The sequence below is a fragment of the Electrona antarctica genome (assembly GCF_951216825.1).
Source record: "Electrona antarctica genome assembly, chromosome: 1".
NCBI classification, from domain to species: domain Eukaryota; kingdom Metazoa; phylum Chordata; class Actinopteri; order Myctophiformes; family Myctophidae; genus Electrona; species Electrona antarctica.
In genome coordinates, this window is record NC_136806.1 from 9011955 (window position 1) to 9029893 (window position 17939).

A 17939-nucleotide genomic window follows, 5' to 3' on the forward strand; every position below is an offset into this window, starting at 1 on the left:
CTATGTAATTAAAACAAGTGATTTTATTTTTTTAATACACAGATTATCCCTCTATCCCAGCTGGTGGGAGTTGGATTTCATTTGACCATCCTAACGACCAGAGGGAGGAAATTTGGCAATTTTGTGATTGTCACATTGCATTAGGCCTACATTACCTTCATAATAACTCATTACCATTTTCTTGACAAGGACTATGGATCTTTATGCACAACATGTGCTTACAAAGTACAGTAGGCTATCAGACATGGCCTGGCTGGAAACAAGTTCTTGAGCTTAGCCCAGATACCCTGGGTAAATATAGTAATCATTTCATTTCATTTCACATATTGATCAGTGATTCCCAGCCCTGGATGAGGGCCCACTCAAAAGCATTCATGGCCCACCCATCTAGTGGTCAGATGGGTGGGCTGTTATTCTTTCACCGAAACCTCTTTTTCGAAAATTCCATTTCCCCAAACACCCCCCTATATAGTAAGTCTGCAGTAACTCTGAGGACCCACTAGGGGTCCCAGACCCACAGTTGAAAACCCCTGCTGTGGGCTAGGGCAACAGACTAACAAGGACATTCAGCTAGAGATACAGAGGTTTGTGAACAGCTGTCATGCTTTTTTTTGCTTTTTTTTCATACCCATGGACTCAGCGAGGGATTTAACATCTGCCAAGTAATGAGGTCATAACTGCATGGTTTTTCTATTGTAGGAATTTTGACTCTTTAAACAATTGCTGAATTTCTATTCGTATTTCACTCTCAGTTCCAATGTGTTGTTGAACATACTGTAGTTAAATAATGAACATGTTTACCAACTCAGTGGCCTTGTGTTTAGAGTGTCCGCCCTGAGACTGGGAGGTCGGGGTTCAATCCCCGGCCGGGTCATACCAAAGACTCTAAAAAAATGGGACCCAGTGCCTCCCTGCTTGACACTCAGCATCAAGGGTTGGATTGGGGGTAAATCCCTGCGACATACTAGCGTCATGTCCAGGGGGTGTACTTGTACATCAAGCTGCTACAGAAACAGGAGATAGGCTCCTGCCCTATGGGCCTCATGGCTCGGCAAGGCTACTATAGAAACGTGTTTAAGCCTTGAGGACATTATGTTAAAATAAGTCATCATCCCTACTGTAGTTGCGATACAGTTAGCAAAACCCACAAATATGGAAAAAGGTTTTATTACCATTTTATGAAACAATTCATGAAATGTCTGACCTAAATGTAATAATACATTTACATCTCATAGAACTTGAAATATATGCTTATAATTTGATAACTCTGGGCATATTACTTGTGGCTTTCTTGTCATTGAAATGTTTTGTCAATATAAATGCATTACAAAAGCTTGGTAAAAAATAGTTTTACATATCTATGCCTATAAAGTACACCCTCAAACCTCTTTATACATACAATTACAAAAGGACCTTATATAGTGCATTCCCGCCATTCCAATGAACATGCATTAAATCAAATTAAATGGACAAAGAGTATCTATGTAATAAATGGGCAGACTCAATATCAGGCACATAATGACCCAAATTATGTTAGAGCTCTCTTACAATTTTGACAAAATAATATTTTCCTAGTGCAAATATACTATATTACAAGAAAATGCAATCACAAATGTGAATATTTTACTAACCAGGAAAAAATATATATGTATTTGACTGTATATGATGGCCATTCATAGTTACTCAAGTGAATTAGTGAATGGGAGTTGGATTAGTTGGATTGGGGAGTTGGATTAGTTGAATTAGTGGCAGCGGTGGCCGAACGGATTGCGGAGCGGTCTTGATACCGGAAGGTCGCCAGTTCGAATCAGCGGTCGGACACGTTAAAATTACCACCGCTGAAGTGCCCTTGAACAAGGCATTGAACCACTACGATGAAATGTTCTATGAGCAGGGCCTGGCTGGAAACAAGTTCTTGAGCTTAGCCCAGATACCCTGGGTAAATATAGTAATCATTTCATTTCATTTCCACCAGTAAAAGAAAACAGAAGGGGACAAGTTAGCTAAATAAATATACTAATTGAATATGCAACACTTTAACTGCATAAGCACTGGTTTGACCATTATAATTAATAATAGGAAGCCGTTTGTTATATATATATAACTCTCTGTTGTGCTCAACATGTTGTAGTCTACGATGTATTACATGAAAACCTTATGCAACCTACCACAACAATTACATTAGTCTGCCTTGTAGCCATTGAAGTTGTCGCCAGAGTTCATGTAGTAATGTAAATTAATGCACATTACTAGGTCAACAATAACGCTAATAATGCAAACTAAAATAAAATTGCAGTATGATCCATATGGAAACGAACAATTTTGCATTTCAATAGGGCGACAGATTGAAGAAGATCATGTTTTTCTTTTACTTGGGTCCTTTCTGTGTATGCAACAAAACCTCTCCATAGGGTTGTTCAGTTGATATAGAGGCTCTGGATTGCTTTAAAAAATATTTTGCATATTTCATTAACCAATAAAAAAAGAATCCATCTCCTTGACCATGAGTTCTGTTGTAAAAAAAAAAAGAAGAAAAAAAACAAAAAGACCCACCAATGAAAACTCTGACATCTCAGAGGAAAGTCTCCTCGTATCTTTCAATTGAATGGCCTTGTTCCCCGGGTTCAAAGTCTCTGGAAACAGATCTGTCTAAATGAGAGAGGCCACTTATTGCCCTTGTCACACTATCATAAGAAGGTGGCGAGGAGATCAGGATGGCCTCTGTTCTTTCCATAAATTCCACCCGGTCCACTGGTCCATAGTGCTCCTGCATCATGCAGGCTATAAGGCCTTCCTTTTCAGGAGCGCTCTCCACGGTCTCTTGGTTCATTCGTCTGTAGAGGTAGGATGCCTGCTTTATCTGCCGGCAGACCAGATGCTTCCGATAACACCTCTGGATGACGACGGCGGACACCTCCTCCAGCTTGCGACGCAGTGTGGACGTGATGGGCTCGTGGGAGACGTTGGAGGGGTTGTTCATCATGAACTTCTCCTCCATCTGCTGCTTGAGGGCGTCCATGTCGCCAGACTCTCCCAGCACGCGTTTGGTGAAGGCAAACAGGATGTCCAGGCAGTGGATCTTGTCCCCACTTACCATGGGCAGGTCCATGGCGATGAGCTTAATCTTGTTGGGCTTGGCGATGCGCAGCGGCTCCGACAGCGTGTCGGAGAAGTTTGAGAGCATGGCGAACTCGATGAACTGGCTCGCCTCCGTGTCGAACTTCTCCCACACCTCGTAGAACATCTCAAAGTCGTCCTCGCTCAACGGTTCTGAGCTCTCCTCCGTAGCAACGCTGAAGTTCTCCAGTATTATGGCTATGTACATGTTCACCACGATCAGGAAGGAAATGATGATATAACTGACAAAGAAAGCTATGCCCACGGAGGGGCTGCCACAGTTTCCGCGGGTGTTTGTGCCGGTATTGACAAAGTGTGTGTCACACTCTGGAGAGGTGGACATGATTGGGCTCAGCAGATTGTCCCACCCGGCAGACGTACTGATCTGGAACAAGCAGATCATGCTGTTGCCGAAAGTCTCGAAGTTAAACATGTCATCGATTCCGTCTTGTTTCTTCACATAGGCAAAGTTCGCCATACCAAAAATAGCATATATGAACATGACTAGGAACAGCAGGAGGCCAATGTTAAACAGTGCTGGCATGGACATCATTAAGGCAAACAGTAAAGTCCTTATTCCTTTGGCTCCACGTATAAGTCGAAGGACACGTCCTATCCTCGCCAGGCGGATGACTCGAAACAGAGTTGGAGATACAAAGTATTTCTCGATGATGTCAGCAAGAACAATCCCTGAAATGAGAAGTGGAAATCAGAGAGAATACAAAAGATGTAATGGTTTTACAGTGACCTTATAATATATATATATGAAGCCTTTCATTGCAAAATGAGATATTATAAAATCAGAATAATATCTAACATCTATAACATTGTTTGCATAAAAATAAATAGGCATAAACAGTATGTTACTGAAGTTAATAGCTAGCTATTGGAAGTATATAAACTGTGATGAGACAAGGCATGTACAGTATAATCTAATATTGCACAGAAATAAAGTAATAATATTGCATGCACAGGAGGAAGCTGTGTGTGAGTGTGCGTACACACGTACAGTACATGTGCGCATGTGTGTGTGTGTGTGTGTGTGTGCGTGTGTGTGTGCGTGACTGTGTGTGTGCGTGTGGGTTGCGTTGTGTATTTACTTACCCACAATAGAGAGGATTATCACCACAAAGTCAAAAATGTTCCATCCAACAGTGAAAAAGTAGCAGCGGAGGGCAAAGATCTTGATGAGGCATTCGGTGGTGAAAATGACGATGAACATGAGATTGAGGACGTTGAGGACGGCCTGCTTCTGCTCCGACTGCTCGTCCGTCTCCACCATCATGGTCACCATGTTGACAATGATGAGCATCATGATCATGATGTCAAAGGCTTGCTTGGACACCAGGTCGAAGAAGAAGGCCTGGATAATGTTCTGGAGTTGGTCACAAAGTCACAAAGAGATTGATGGATTAATTAGTGGTTCCCAAACCTTTTCATGTCAAGGACCCCCAAAATGAACCCCCATTTGAAAATATATGCCAAGGACCCCCCCCCCCCCCCATAAGAGAAGATTTCTACGGCTCTAGCTGTGGATTTTCAACCATTTTCATTTCAAGGGCCCCCAGTTTGACCTGAATTAGGCTACGGTCTCCCATTTAATGGCATTTCTATCTCTGGGACACCAATTTATATTGTAAAATCACTGTTAATTTAACTCTGAGAGTGTAGCATCAGTGTTTCCATTTGTAAACTCTCTGAGTTACAGACCCACCATAAGGGTCCATTTGGTTCTTAATTATCATTTAGCTGGGGACCCCCTGGAACTCCCTCAAGGGCCCCTGAGGGTCCCCGGACCCCACTTTGGGAGCCACTGGATTAGGAAGGTAACTGATGCAGATCTAATTGACATAGGGTTAGGGTGCACGATTGGAGGTTACTTCGATAACGTGAGAAATGATTCATGGAAGAAATCAAAAGAAAAATGTATCAATAAACGATTATGCAATAACAAATGTCATTTTTACCCCTGGCCGTGGTATAGGCTTTTGAGGTTTTTTGGATCCTAACTTCTTCATAGCATTATAGTACTTCTTCTGTTCTTCGGTCATAAAGATGTCCTGTCCACCTAAGTAAGTAGGCAAAAAATATCTAACATTATTACTTAATAATAATCAAATGTCCTCTTCCTCTTCTTATTTTGATGTTGGCCAAGGTTGGCCATTTTTCTTTTACAGAAATATGTGCAAGTGGTCAAATAAAGTCTTAGGTCTCTTGTTTTGGTGAAGTACCCAACATAATTCAGGCATTTTTATGCGAGTGTGTCAGCATAATTACTCTGACAATATGCAAGTTTGATTTACAGTATGACAGCCAACACATTAACTGGCAAAAACTAACTGGCAAAACTTTACTGAAATCAAAGCGGTGATACAATATACAATAAAATCCAGGGTTCTAGTGGTAGGTTCTGTGACTCCACTGCTCTGTGCCAAACTTCTGTCTGAACACATCTATTGCGTTGCCGAAAAAAAGAACGTCACCGCCCTCAAAGTAGAGGCTGTTAGCTAAAGCTTCTAAACAGTTTAAAATAAACACTCTTCAGTGAAGAGGACGTGACCACTGAAAACTACAACATGACGTCAGGCCCGTTTTTATTACTAACCTCTTCACCGAAAACTGGACTAAGAATAATGCCTTAATAATTATTTGCAAAACTCTGTTCTGTGTGTGGGGCAATATATACTCATCTTTCTTTTTTGCTGATTGAAATTGTCGATAATGACACCAATGAAGAGATTGAGGGTGAAGAAGGAGCCGAATATGATGAAGATGACAAAGTATAGGTACATGTAGAGGTTGATTTCTCTGATCGGTTGTTCTTCCACCTGGAAATGAAAGCAGTTTCCATGTCATTACATCGTCCGGACACTTGTTATAGGCTTGGAAGTAAGTGGTCATCATACTTACCCCTCTGGAGTCAACAGCTGCATACATGATTTCCATCCATCCTTTGAATGTTGCCTATGACAAAGTAACATTAGATGTCATTAGAGATCTTTATGCCAGAAATGCATTGGTAATCAACAACATCCTGGTTTCAGTACTGCATGTGAAAGACAAAGATTTCATTAAAAGTTTATCTTCAAATAGGCTACACTGCATCATGTAATGGGAAATGGCAATGAGCCTATTTCATTGCTTTTTTTAATTACGTCTATGTAAAGAATAGAATAGAATCAGAATCATTATATTTATTGGCCAAGTGTGTTCACATAATAGCACATGACTTGCTACATTGCTCTCATATGAAGATACATCGTAGAATGCAGTACATAAGAAAAAAATCACACCCGTGTGAAGTAAGTGGTGCAACTCCGTGTGGGGGTCCCCGGGGGGGGGAGTTCCAAACCCACAGGAACGCACCCAGGGTGCCGGCCCGATTTTGGCGAGCCGCCCCGTGTCCGAAACGGTTGAGAAATGACAGAGTTACCGTGTGGGGGTCCCTCTACTGTACCCTCTACTGTACTGTACTGTCACTGTACTGTACTGTACTGTACTGTACTGGCACACCAACAATCACCATATATACAGTTAATATGTGCGTGTGTGTTTGTGTGTGTGTTAGGTTGCGCACAGGTGGTGAAAAACAACCATGCTGTTTTTGTGCTCAGACGCACCCACCCAGCCAGCCAGCCACCCACCCACCCACCCATAGTCACTTAAGGAAGTGGTTGCACCACTTCCAAAATAAGATAAGAATAATGTAACTATAGTATATAGGTAAAAAGAAAATATTATATGACATCTAGAGTGACACCAAGTGTGAGCTGAGCACTGCAGAGTGAGCAATATGAATTATGATTTATGAACAATATTGTAAATATATACAGTATAATCTATAGCAATATATCAATAATATTGCACATCTTATATTATACACTGCATGCACAGGAGGAAGCCGTTTGTATTCCTGTCTCTTATGGTTTAGAGTTTTACCCCTGGGGGGCGCCACAAATTCACAGCCACATGAACGGCGTCTCAAAACCCAAGTCAGGACAATCACTTGTATGCCTCACAGGCCCACAATTACCAGCTTTTTGCAAATATCTTGAGAGCTAGGCTATTTCTGGAGGCAAATGAAAGGCTTTTATTGAGTGTGGTCTGGAGGGGACAGGGGGGGACAGGGGGGACAGCGAAAAGCATCCTGTTGCTTGGTTGCCACACCAGATAATTTGAGTGGTGTCCTTCAAGAGCACCAGGTTCTGGTCAATGTGGTCATGGAAAATGCGCTGGCCAAGAATAGCTGCAGTGCTTGCTAAGTGGTTGATGGATGCTGACATTTAGCAGGTACACAGTCAAACCCTCAGTGTGCATTTAGCTCTAAGAGTTTAACCCATCTTGGGCAGGAATCCCTTTTGGTGTTAGCATTATGTTATGCGTTAGCTATTGAAAAATAGCAGATCTACAAGCTCATAGCGCGCCACAGAGTGGCGCGCTACGAGCTTGTAGGTCTGCTATTTTTGAAAAATCGAAGAACGACTGACATAGAAACATAGCTTTTTCAGAAAACTGTCAGGATGTAGAAGACATTTTTAGAATCTGATCTCAGAAAGAAAGAAAGAAAGAAAGAAAGAAAGAAAGAAAGAAAGAAAGAAAGAAAGAAATTCTGGAGGGTGACAGTACACGGATGGTTTTCAGTGGTGGAAAGTAACTAATTACAGTACATTTATTTAAGTATTGTACTTAAGTACAATTCTGTATTTAATAGTATTTATTGATAGTATCAAGTGAAAATAGACAGGAAAGAGGGAGAGAGAGAAGGGGAGAGACATGCAGCAAAGGTCGTCATGAAAGGGACTCGAACACGCGACACGCTGTCAGGCCAGAGCCTATATGTGGCATGCGCCTGGACCACTAGGCCAGCGGGCGCCCCTCTGCTTTATATTATACTCATGATAGAGCTTCCGTTGCTGCAGACTGTATGACGGAAGCATTTGAAAATTGCGAGAGGCAACAACAGTCTGGCAATGCGAGACTATACGGCGGACCGCACAGGACGCTCACCACTTGCAGCAGGGAGAGGTAGCCGAGGCCCACGTTGTCGAAGTTGACCTTGACCTTGGTCCAGTAGAAGTGCGCGCTATCGTTCACGTTCAGGCAGTCGGACTTGTTGTTGACCGCAGAGGCGTTGTGGAGGAAGCCCGTTCGGTTCACGCACTTGCCGAACTTGCCGGCGAACAGGTTGACCCCCATGATGCTGAAGATGAGCCAGAAGATGAGGCACACCAGCAGCACGTTCATGATGGAGGGGATGGCTCCGATGAGAGCGTTTACCACCACCTGAAGAATAACACAACACATTATACTACGTTCATGATGGAGGGGATGGCTCCGATGAGAGCGTTTACCACCACCTGAAGAATAACACAACACATTATACTACGTTCATGATGGAGGGGATGGCTCCGATGAGAGCGTTTACCACAGGCGTGCCCGCCATTTTTGGACTTCTACCCAATCTACCCACCCAAAAAAGGATTATCCCATTGCTGAAAATAGTTTAAAAACAATGTACCTGAAGGGGCTTTGGAATGAGCGGTGCTGGTGTTACATAATAAGACAAACACACTCGGAATGGAAAATATTAGAGGGGGAAAATGGAATTGGTACTGTTATGTTTTATATAACTTATGTAATGCTACTGACGTTTGTGCGCAACACAAAGTATTGCATTGTGGGTTTGAGCTGACAGGCCATGTTTGAAGTCAACTAAATTCAAGTGGCAGATGCTTTTTTTCCTTTTCTATTATATATTTTTTATATATATATATATTTTTTTTTTACATGTTATACATGTCATGTGATCTACCTGCTCAGCCTTTGTGATCTACTGGCACATGAGCAGAGAGAGACGGATTAGTGGGTCAGAAGGAAGGTCTGGAAGGTCATAGGTTTAGCCAGCAGAATTGAAGAGTTTAGGTCTGAACTGCTAATTAAATACTGCTAAATTACAACATAAATGGCCTGGCATGCCAGGCTAACCTTTACTCCCTTTCCTGGAAAGTAACGGTTTTGGACATCGATACCGAGAAGAGCATGACTCACCCGCATGCCCTCAAATCTGGACAGGGCTCTTAGAGGTCTCAACGCTCGGAGGGTTCTGAGGGACTTGATTGCAGCAAAGTCTGAATATCCCAGTGAGTTTGCTACTAGGCTTACCAACGACACCTGGGGGTTTACAGAAATACATTCAAACTGTGAGGTTCATTACATTGACAAAAATGTATTTGGTCAAGTTCAAAGCAGAAGCAGCCCTGGCTAATGGACAATAAGAAGAGATCTGTGTCACTTGGCTTAGTTATCTACCATTCTATTATGTAGATCATCTAGGTCAGGTGAGTAATTTAGTCTTGTTTCTAACTGTTTCTGTTCTTGTACTGTAGTGTCTAATGGATTCTAAATGTGGAATTATGTGAACAATAAAAACACAATAATAATAATAAAGTAAAACATATTTTTTACATTTTACAGGAATGTTTTCAGAATATTATCTCATTTCATCAAGGCTGTAAGGCAGTGTAATTAGTGTGCAACTTGCTTTGTGCACAGTAAAAGAAACTGAAATGCCAATTCTCAAATACAAAATGTGAATTGCAAAAGAAAAGGCTGCAAATGCTATACATGGTAGTTTTATGGTAAAGCACACAGGGCCAGGGAAGGCCCAGGCAAAATGTCTAGTTTTATGGTAAAGCACACAAGGCCAGGGAAGGCCCAGGCAAAACATTACAAAGTTCACTTACGTCCACAATGAGAAAGTCCAGCCAGCACCAATAGTTAGTGAAATACTTCTTGAAGCCGTATGCAATCCACTTCAGGAACATCTCGAGGACAAAGATGTAGGAGAAGAGCTTGTCTGCATACTCTAACACCACCTTTATAACCTTTCTCCTCTCAATGTAGATATCTTCAAATGCCTGCAGAGACCATGGAAGGAGAGAAGCCAAGAAAACAAGAGCATGTTAGATGTAATCATTGTAAAAGGTGATGGCGACGATGAAAATAATGCAACAGAGGATTAATGTTTCTCTGCTATTTAATATTACTGTATATTATGCTCCGCAGGAAAAGAGAATTAAGTGGTTGAAATTATCTGTTATTTGAGAGACTTAGAAATACGTTGTTGAATGATGCAGTACAGTAGGTGTACTGTAGGCATGGCAATGTAGAATGAAGTAAAACTTTCATAATATAAAGTTATCCACACTTACTATAACCTTCTTGCATTCATATTATTATCGCTCTCTCTCTCTCTCTCTCTGTAGGTCTCAACCATTGAACACTATTGAACTGGCCTATACCCGAGATTCAAATCTTAAATTAGTGCTTGTGCTTTCTGCTTTCTGCTTCTATATTCTGTCTGCCTGGGACAGCGACTAGTCTGGGACAGCGACTAGTCTGGGACAGATCGAGTGACTGAGACTCTGAGAGTCATAAAGTCATTACTGTATGTCGTAAAAACAATTTCAAAGCATTTGATTCGGAGAGTCTCTTCATCTGTGATTTACAACAGCTGGTCATCATAATACACCGCGGATGCGTTCGCGCACCTCTCCGTATAGTCCCGTACACTCTCAGTAACCTCAGTAGTTAATTTAACTCTGAGTCAGAGTTAAAAGAACACTCGTGTTTTTAGTGTGTAAAAACCTCAATGAGAAGTGCCCTTCTCAGAAAGTCCCTAGTATTATTAGGGTAGGCTATACTATATTTGTATTGTCCATTTTATTTTCTTGACAAGTGATAAAGCACATAGGCTTTTAGTTCTGCTTGGGGGGAAAACAGCGTCATAGGGAAAAAATAAATATGTTCATTCAGTCAGAACTATTCTGGGTTTTGTTTTAATAGTCATGATAATGAATAATGATATACTGTATTTGGTTAAGTCAAAGCTATGTTAAATCCATCTTTGCCCACTACTAGTATTTGTTACCTTCAGGTGTGCTAATACTACACAGATTAATATACATTTACAAATAGCCTATATCTTTATCATTTTTTTGATTGAATTTATTATCAGTTATCGGTCTTGAGAAGCAGGATGTTATCAATATCGGTTAAAAAAAGTAATGGTGATGGGCCATGGTGGTCTGCTGGCCCTGCAATATGAGTACTTTTAGTTTTAGTACTTTAAGTACATTTTCAATTCCGTACTTTTACTTGTAACAGAGTAGTTCTAAATTGCAGTATTGGTACTTTTACTTAAGTAAAACAATTGAGTACTTTTTCCACCACTGTATGCCTATCCGTTGGCCAGGTATAGTGACTCATCACAATCAAAATGGCGCACCCCCCGAATTTCCATACCAAAGGTGCGAGGTTTACAAGCCCTATTGCTCCCGATGTGCAGGTTGGTCCCTTGCAAGGTTTATTCCGCTATTGGTGTATGAATGTGTGTGTGAATGGGTGAATTTGGATAAAAGCGCTATATAAATGCACCATTTACTATTTAGGGAGTGTGTTTTACTTGAGCAGAGCGGTATCAAGCGGCCATACCAGAGCCCCACTGCTGAGCAGGATCATAAAGATGATGAAGGTCTCAAACCAGCTGTGTTCCACGATCTGGTAGCAGGTCTTCCTCAGTCTCCACCACGCCTGGCCCAAACCACGCGAAGTGTCCACCTCGCAGCAGCGGCAGTGCTTCCTGCAGACTGGGAGGAAATATGTCAGGGCGCCTGCTGGCCTAGTGGTCCAGGCGCATGCCACATATGCTCTTGGCCTGACAGCGCTTCGGATGTTCGAATTAATTAAAGCTAAATTGTAAAGTATTGTAATTTAATTGTACACACATTCAGGAAAGCATTCCTCTGGTTCCATGGTCTCTTCAGCCAGCTCAGAGAAGTCGTCCCTCTCCTCCCCGGGTTTCCTCAGGTCCACCGTGCTGCCCTCGGACAGGCTGATCTTCTCCTGAGGAAAAGGACGTCACACTGTCTGTTATTATTACCCTTGTGCTCCCTTTTACGCAGATGCGCACCTAAAGTCCATTGTGTCTTCGATCTGCTCATTTCTTAACATGTGCTATAAAGTAAATCTACACATTGCACGTGTACACTGCAACAGAGGATTGGTTCTCAAAGTGGGGTCCATGGGGAGGTTCCAGGGGGTCCCCAGAAGAATGTCTTAATATAGCATAAAAATCTGTTTAACCACTTAAAGGTGATTTCACTTAATTCAAATATCACTTTTTGTTCCTTTTTTTGTGATAATCCTCCCTACTATAGAGTGTGCTGACCATAATATGGTCAGCACATTATAATTAGTTCCTCCCTCTCCCCAGTGAACCGCAGGGGTAAAAGAAAACCTAGTTTCGGCTTTGGTGGTGGGTGAGAAAGCCTTCATCCAATCAGGATAGAGGGGGCCTTCCTCCAATCAGGATCGAGCGTTGGTTATGCAGAAATAAAATATTTGGAATGACAGACATTATTTAACACAAATCGTCTCTTAACTTCTTCCTGGCACGAAATATGTGCAGATGGGGAGGTGTGGCCAAATGTTATCAATTTGGAGGTTTGAGAACCACTGCATTAGATTAAACCAGTCAGACCCCTTTTCCACCGGTTGGTTCCCAATGGGAACCGGTTCAGTTATTTTTGGTTTTTAGTCCATGAGCCAGAGCTCCAAAATTGGTGGGACAAACTAGACCTATATTAAATTGTTTATAGGTTATACATGATAACCGTTCCACAGTAGTAGCTTTTTCATATTTTCGATTATTTTGCATATTTTCCTACATAATGCCTCATTTGCATATTTAAAAATGTAAAATTTGTAATACAATAAATCATTGTCTTCGTGTAAGTACTCAATTGGGGAAGTTTAATGGTGATAACAATCTAATATAGGTATGGTTTTTCCCACTCAATTCATAATTAACGTTTCAATTTTGGAGCTCTGGCTCATGTACTAAAAACCAAAAAGAACTGAACCGGTTCCCATTGGGAACCAACCGGTGGAAAAGGGGCCTCAGTGACACTGTGGAAAATGTCAACATGGAGATCAGTCTGTGTTTCAAGCCAGAGGCGTAACTAGCAGCTCATTTGCTCTACTTAGCCAGCTCAATGAGACTGCTTTCATACGGTTCCTCTCTCATGACTTTTGATCTCATTTGTCAAACATGAATAACTCCAGCCTAGTACACTGTAACACTACAGCACTTTGTCACAGATTAAAGGACAGATAAATGCTCTGTGTGAATGAAATACGCAAGCGCGTGCACGTCCGTCCACATACTCATGAGCCTTAGTTTTGATGTGATTTTCATGTGTCATAATGGTAGCATATTTAACACCATTTACTGGGATTATTGAGACAGAAGAGCTACTTCAATCAAAAAAACAACAACCATCATGTCATGTGACGTTAATCCAGTATAAATGAACATGCATGGACCAGGAGACGAACACACACACAGTCTGTCTGTCTCTGTGTGTCTGTGTGTCTGTGTGTCTGTCTGTCTGTCTGTCTGTCTGTCTGTCTGTCTGTCTGTCTGCCTGCCTGTCTGCCTGTCTGCCTGCCTGCCTGCCTGCCTGCCTGCCTGCCTGCCTGCCTGCCTGCCTGCCTGCCTGCCTGCCTGCCTGCCTGCCTGCCATCTCGAGCAATTATTAAACCAAACTGTTCTGTTCCTGGGTCATAAGTGAACGCAGGCCACCGTGTCAGTTTGGTGTGATTATAAAACTCTACACAGTCATGTAAAATGCATCCTGCTTTACACGTGACAGCAGCTGATGCCTGTTAAGCTGATGACTGGAGAAAGCTTATTTTTTTTCTAATTTCCATTTCCCTTTTCTAATTCTGGTGGGGAGAGGGATTGGGTTCATGATGACGACGAAAGAGGGCGGGATAGAGGGAGCCATATAATGCCGTCCACCACAGCTCAGCATAGAAGCCATGTCTGGCCAGCATTATTTGAGCTTCAATGGTTGCCGTCGTGGGAACCCATGTCTCCAACGATAGGCCTATCTCACAGCCCCCTTTCCACGCCCACTTCCGGTAGATAGTGGTGTCATTTAACATTAGGCATTTACTCTTTTTTTCTCTGGAGAATCTAAGTACATTTCCTAATGTTAAAATGTCAAAGACCGATAATAATATGAAGAAAACACAATGGTATAACAACTCAAATAAGTAGAATAAACCTTACCTTTACAAAACGGTAGTTTGTGGCTTGTGAAAATACCTCTTTTAACATGGAAGCCTATGGACCGCAAAAGAAATAACACCACTATCTCCAAAAGGGGGCGTGGAAATGCTGTGAGATAGGCCTATCTAATGAAGAATTTAAACTGCTATCCAAGTCTTCCACTGCTAAATCTCTCTTCTCATTTAAACTGCTATCCAAGTCTTCCACTGCTAAATCTCTCTTCTCATTTAAACTGCTATCCAAGTCTTCCACTGCTAAATCTCTCTTCTCATTTAAACTGCTATCCAAGTCTTCCACTGCTAAATCTCTCTTCTCATTTAAACTGCTATCCAAGTCTTCCACTGCTAAATCTCTCTTCTCATTTAAACTGCTATCCAAGTCTTCCACTGCTAAATCTCTCTTCTCATTTAAACTGCTATCCAAGTCTTCCACTGCTAAATCTCTCTTCTCATTTAAACTGCTCCAAGTCTTCCACTGCTAAATCTCTCTTCTCATTTAAACTGCTATCCAAGTCTTCCACTGCTAAATCTCTCTTCTCATTTGACACCGAGATCGTCTCATGACGTCATTTCATTTTATATTGATTACATTTCATAACTCTGTTCTGAATCTGCACGTGTCTGTGTCACTCCGGTTGCCGTGTGATGAAGTAGTGTAGTAGTAGTGTACGGATTTATTTAGAATCCATTTCACTCGGATTCTTTTTCCAGGCTGCGTTTTTGATCAAAACAAGCTTGATTTGCAGCTCATAACTAAATCACTTATAATCACTTATGATGTATGTTTTGGGTTTAAATAACCTTTGCGGGACACGTTACATAGCGATTTTGCACATCCTGTAATTCCGTTTTAGAGTGTAACGGCTTTCAAAACAAGACGGTTCTCTGTTGAAATGAATGGTGGCAGTTCTCGAGAATAAATCCAGCCACCAAATGACTTTAAAAGGTTTTAGAGAATGCTCTCAACTTACTTAAAACCTATAGGTCTACTGATTAATAGGTCTACTTAATTTAGGTTCAAGGTTCTTTATTCTGTGGTGGCGGCGCCGGTCCGGGCACTTAGGCTCAATGTAGCCTGACAGCGTATCGCCGGGTCGAGTCCCGAGCCCGACTGCCTTAGCTGCGTGTCATTCCCTAAACTGAAAATAATCATCTGGAATGGTTTCTCATACTGATATACCGGTAATTTGCAAAGATGAAATGTAGACAAATTAATTTGTATGAATAATGGAGTAGACTTTTTCCACATATTTTACTGTAATATTAAACTAGATATATCATGGATGGACTTCATCAGTTTGTACCCATTTAATGGAAAGGCAAGCTCTGGCCTGGCCTGGCTTGGCTTGGTTTGGCTTGGCCTGGCCCTGATCAGCTCAGTTGGTTTAATCTGATTTGCAGGGCCTGGCTCTAATGTCAAGATCTGGTCTTTTGTCATCTCAGAGATGGGAGAAGAGGATGGATTGGACAGACAAGGCACATGGATGGCAACGGGGGAGGGAAAGCAAGAAAAACGGAGAGAGAGAAAAAAAAAGATGAAGAGAGAGAGACTTAAGGTGGCCTTACACTAGCCGATAATCGGGCATTTTTGACGCTCTGGGGTGCCCGACCGCTCAAAGCACGATCGGCCCGATCAACATCAAGAATGTTTGATATTTGCTCTGCCCTGCTCCGATTATCCTGTAGTGTGAGGTGCTATCAGATTTCAGATTGAAAAAAATCGGCTAGTGTAAGGCCACCTTTAGGAGAGGAAGACAGAGACAGAGATGATTTATTGACACGATGAAAGAGAGAGTTAATGGTGATTAGTGTGGGAAAACAGATAAATACAATTCACAATGCATGCAGTCAAATTGTGTCGTCTTTTTTCTTTCTTTCTTTTGTCTTGTCTGAGTTTATACTGAAACAATGTATATTGTTGTATGTGAATATGTCTGTTATAATCTTTACATTGCACCGTGTGTGTTTTTTTTATCCCACGATTTTGTAACCCATTTTTCAAACCTGTGTCAATTATCTAATGTGATCCTGGACTCTACACACCCTCCGCCAACCTGGGGAGAGCAACGGACTTGAACTCATGCTCATGCCTGAGTGTCCAAGTTGCTCCTTTACACCTGACAGGGGGGAGTTTCCCTGGTTGGACGTAGCGCGTGGAAGGAACACGTTATTCCAACCAGTTCCTTTCCCCTCCATCAGGCGCCCCGGCTGGCCAGGGGGAGGCAGTTTAGAGACCCGGATTACTGCATGTTTTTTGTGAGGGTACCTACCCTAGGGGACACGGGGAGAACATGCAAACTCCATTGTTGTTGTGTGTTTTAAGGAAAAACAAACATACTGTATATAATATGTCATGTAGCATACAAATAAGCATGGTTGTCAATTTAAATCCCTTCTCTTCTGTCTAGATTAGCTGGGACACCTGCTGTGCATAGCGCAAAGTTTCCCCTATAGCTTTTCAAAAGTTCTCATGCTTGCATTAGATTTTTCCAGCTGTCTCCTAAATACGATTGATGTTCTACTTTTTTTTTTGTGTGTGGACTTGCATTTTGGTTCTTACTCAGTGGCGTGCACAGACATTTAGAGGGGCAGGTGCTCAAGTTAAAAAAGGGCACCTTGTGCAGCGCGTGGAACCGGCCGGTTGCCTTAATCCATTTTGGGCGGGAACCCCTTTTGGTGTTAGCATTATGTTATGCTTTAGCTATTGAAAAATAGCAGATCTACAAGCTCATAGCGCGCCACCGAGTGGCGCGCTATGAGCTTGTAGGTCTGCTATTTTTGAAAAATCAAAAAAAAAAGAGAGAGAAAAAAATGTTTTTTTTTTTCTTTTTCTTTTCAAAAGGGCACATTGCCAAAAGGGCAGGGGGTGCTCTAGCACCCCCTAGTGTCTATCTGTGCACGCCACTGTTCTTACTGTACATAGATTAATATCTGTGTCACTGGGAAGCTCCTTGTCTGGTTGGGAGATTAACGGCTTATATCCGGAAATCCAACAATCATTTGCTAACTCCACACCCAACCATAACACTATGGCTTCTTTCTTCAAATGTATTATGTATGGCCTGCCAGTATATAGACTATTGGATAGGCTATTTCTCAGTAGAATGTGTAAGGGTTCCTAATCTTTTCATTCTCAAGATGTGAAAGAAAGGCTATTTTATTTTTGTATATAGACCTTTTCACATGTGGTTATACATTTGGCTACATTGCCAACACACGACTATTGATATTGCACTGTAGCTAAATAAAATGTGATGCATTTGTATGTATTATAATGTAAATGGTAAATGGTAATTTATATGCATTTATATAGCGCATTTATCCAAGGCGCTTTACATAGATTGTGCACTACATTCACCCATTCACACACACATTCATACACCGATTGCGGCGGAAGCCATGCAAGGTACCAGCCAGCACATCGGGAGCAATTTGGGGTTCAGTGTCTTGCCCATGGACACTTCGACCTGTAGCTAGGAGGAGCCGGGATTCGAACCGCCGACCCATGGATCATTGGACGACCTGCTCTACCTCTTGAGCCACAGTCGCCCAGTCACAGTCACCATGGCAAAGATAAAATTGTAGGACTCAATTAGACAAGTGAGTCTATTACGCAAATGTTATTGGAATCATTTAGCTTACACGTAAACATGGTGAACATCTAATAAAGTTCTGCACCTCTTACC

General features: G+C 41.9%; 1 protein-coding gene across 1 annotated transcript in view; it reads right to left on the bottom strand.

The window, feature by feature from the left end:
• Positions 1 to 1985: 1985 nt before the first annotated feature.
• LOC306929492 (sodium channel protein type 4 subunit alpha-like) overlaps positions 1986 to 17939 on the bottom strand; it is a 69191-nt gene continuing 53237 nt past the window's right edge. The window contains exons 19-28 of the mRNA XM_079510039.1: positions 11904 to 12021; positions 11611 to 11765; positions 9861 to 10034; positions 9166 to 9288; positions 8125 to 8400; positions 6028 to 6081; positions 5804 to 5945; positions 5085 to 5185; positions 4222 to 4492; positions 1986 to 3807 (exon numbers count right to left, since the gene is read on the bottom strand). Of these exons, the coding sequence (XP_079366165.1) occupies positions 2573 to 3807; positions 4222 to 4492; positions 5085 to 5185; positions 5804 to 5945; positions 6028 to 6081; positions 8125 to 8400; positions 9166 to 9288; positions 9861 to 10034; positions 11611 to 11765; positions 11904 to 12021 (2649 nt within the window). The 3' untranslated portion in view covers positions 1986 to 2572. The remainder of the gene's footprint in view (positions 3808 to 4221; positions 4493 to 5084; positions 5186 to 5803; positions 5946 to 6027; positions 6082 to 8124; positions 8401 to 9165; positions 9289 to 9860; positions 10035 to 11610; positions 11766 to 11903; positions 12022 to 17939) is intronic.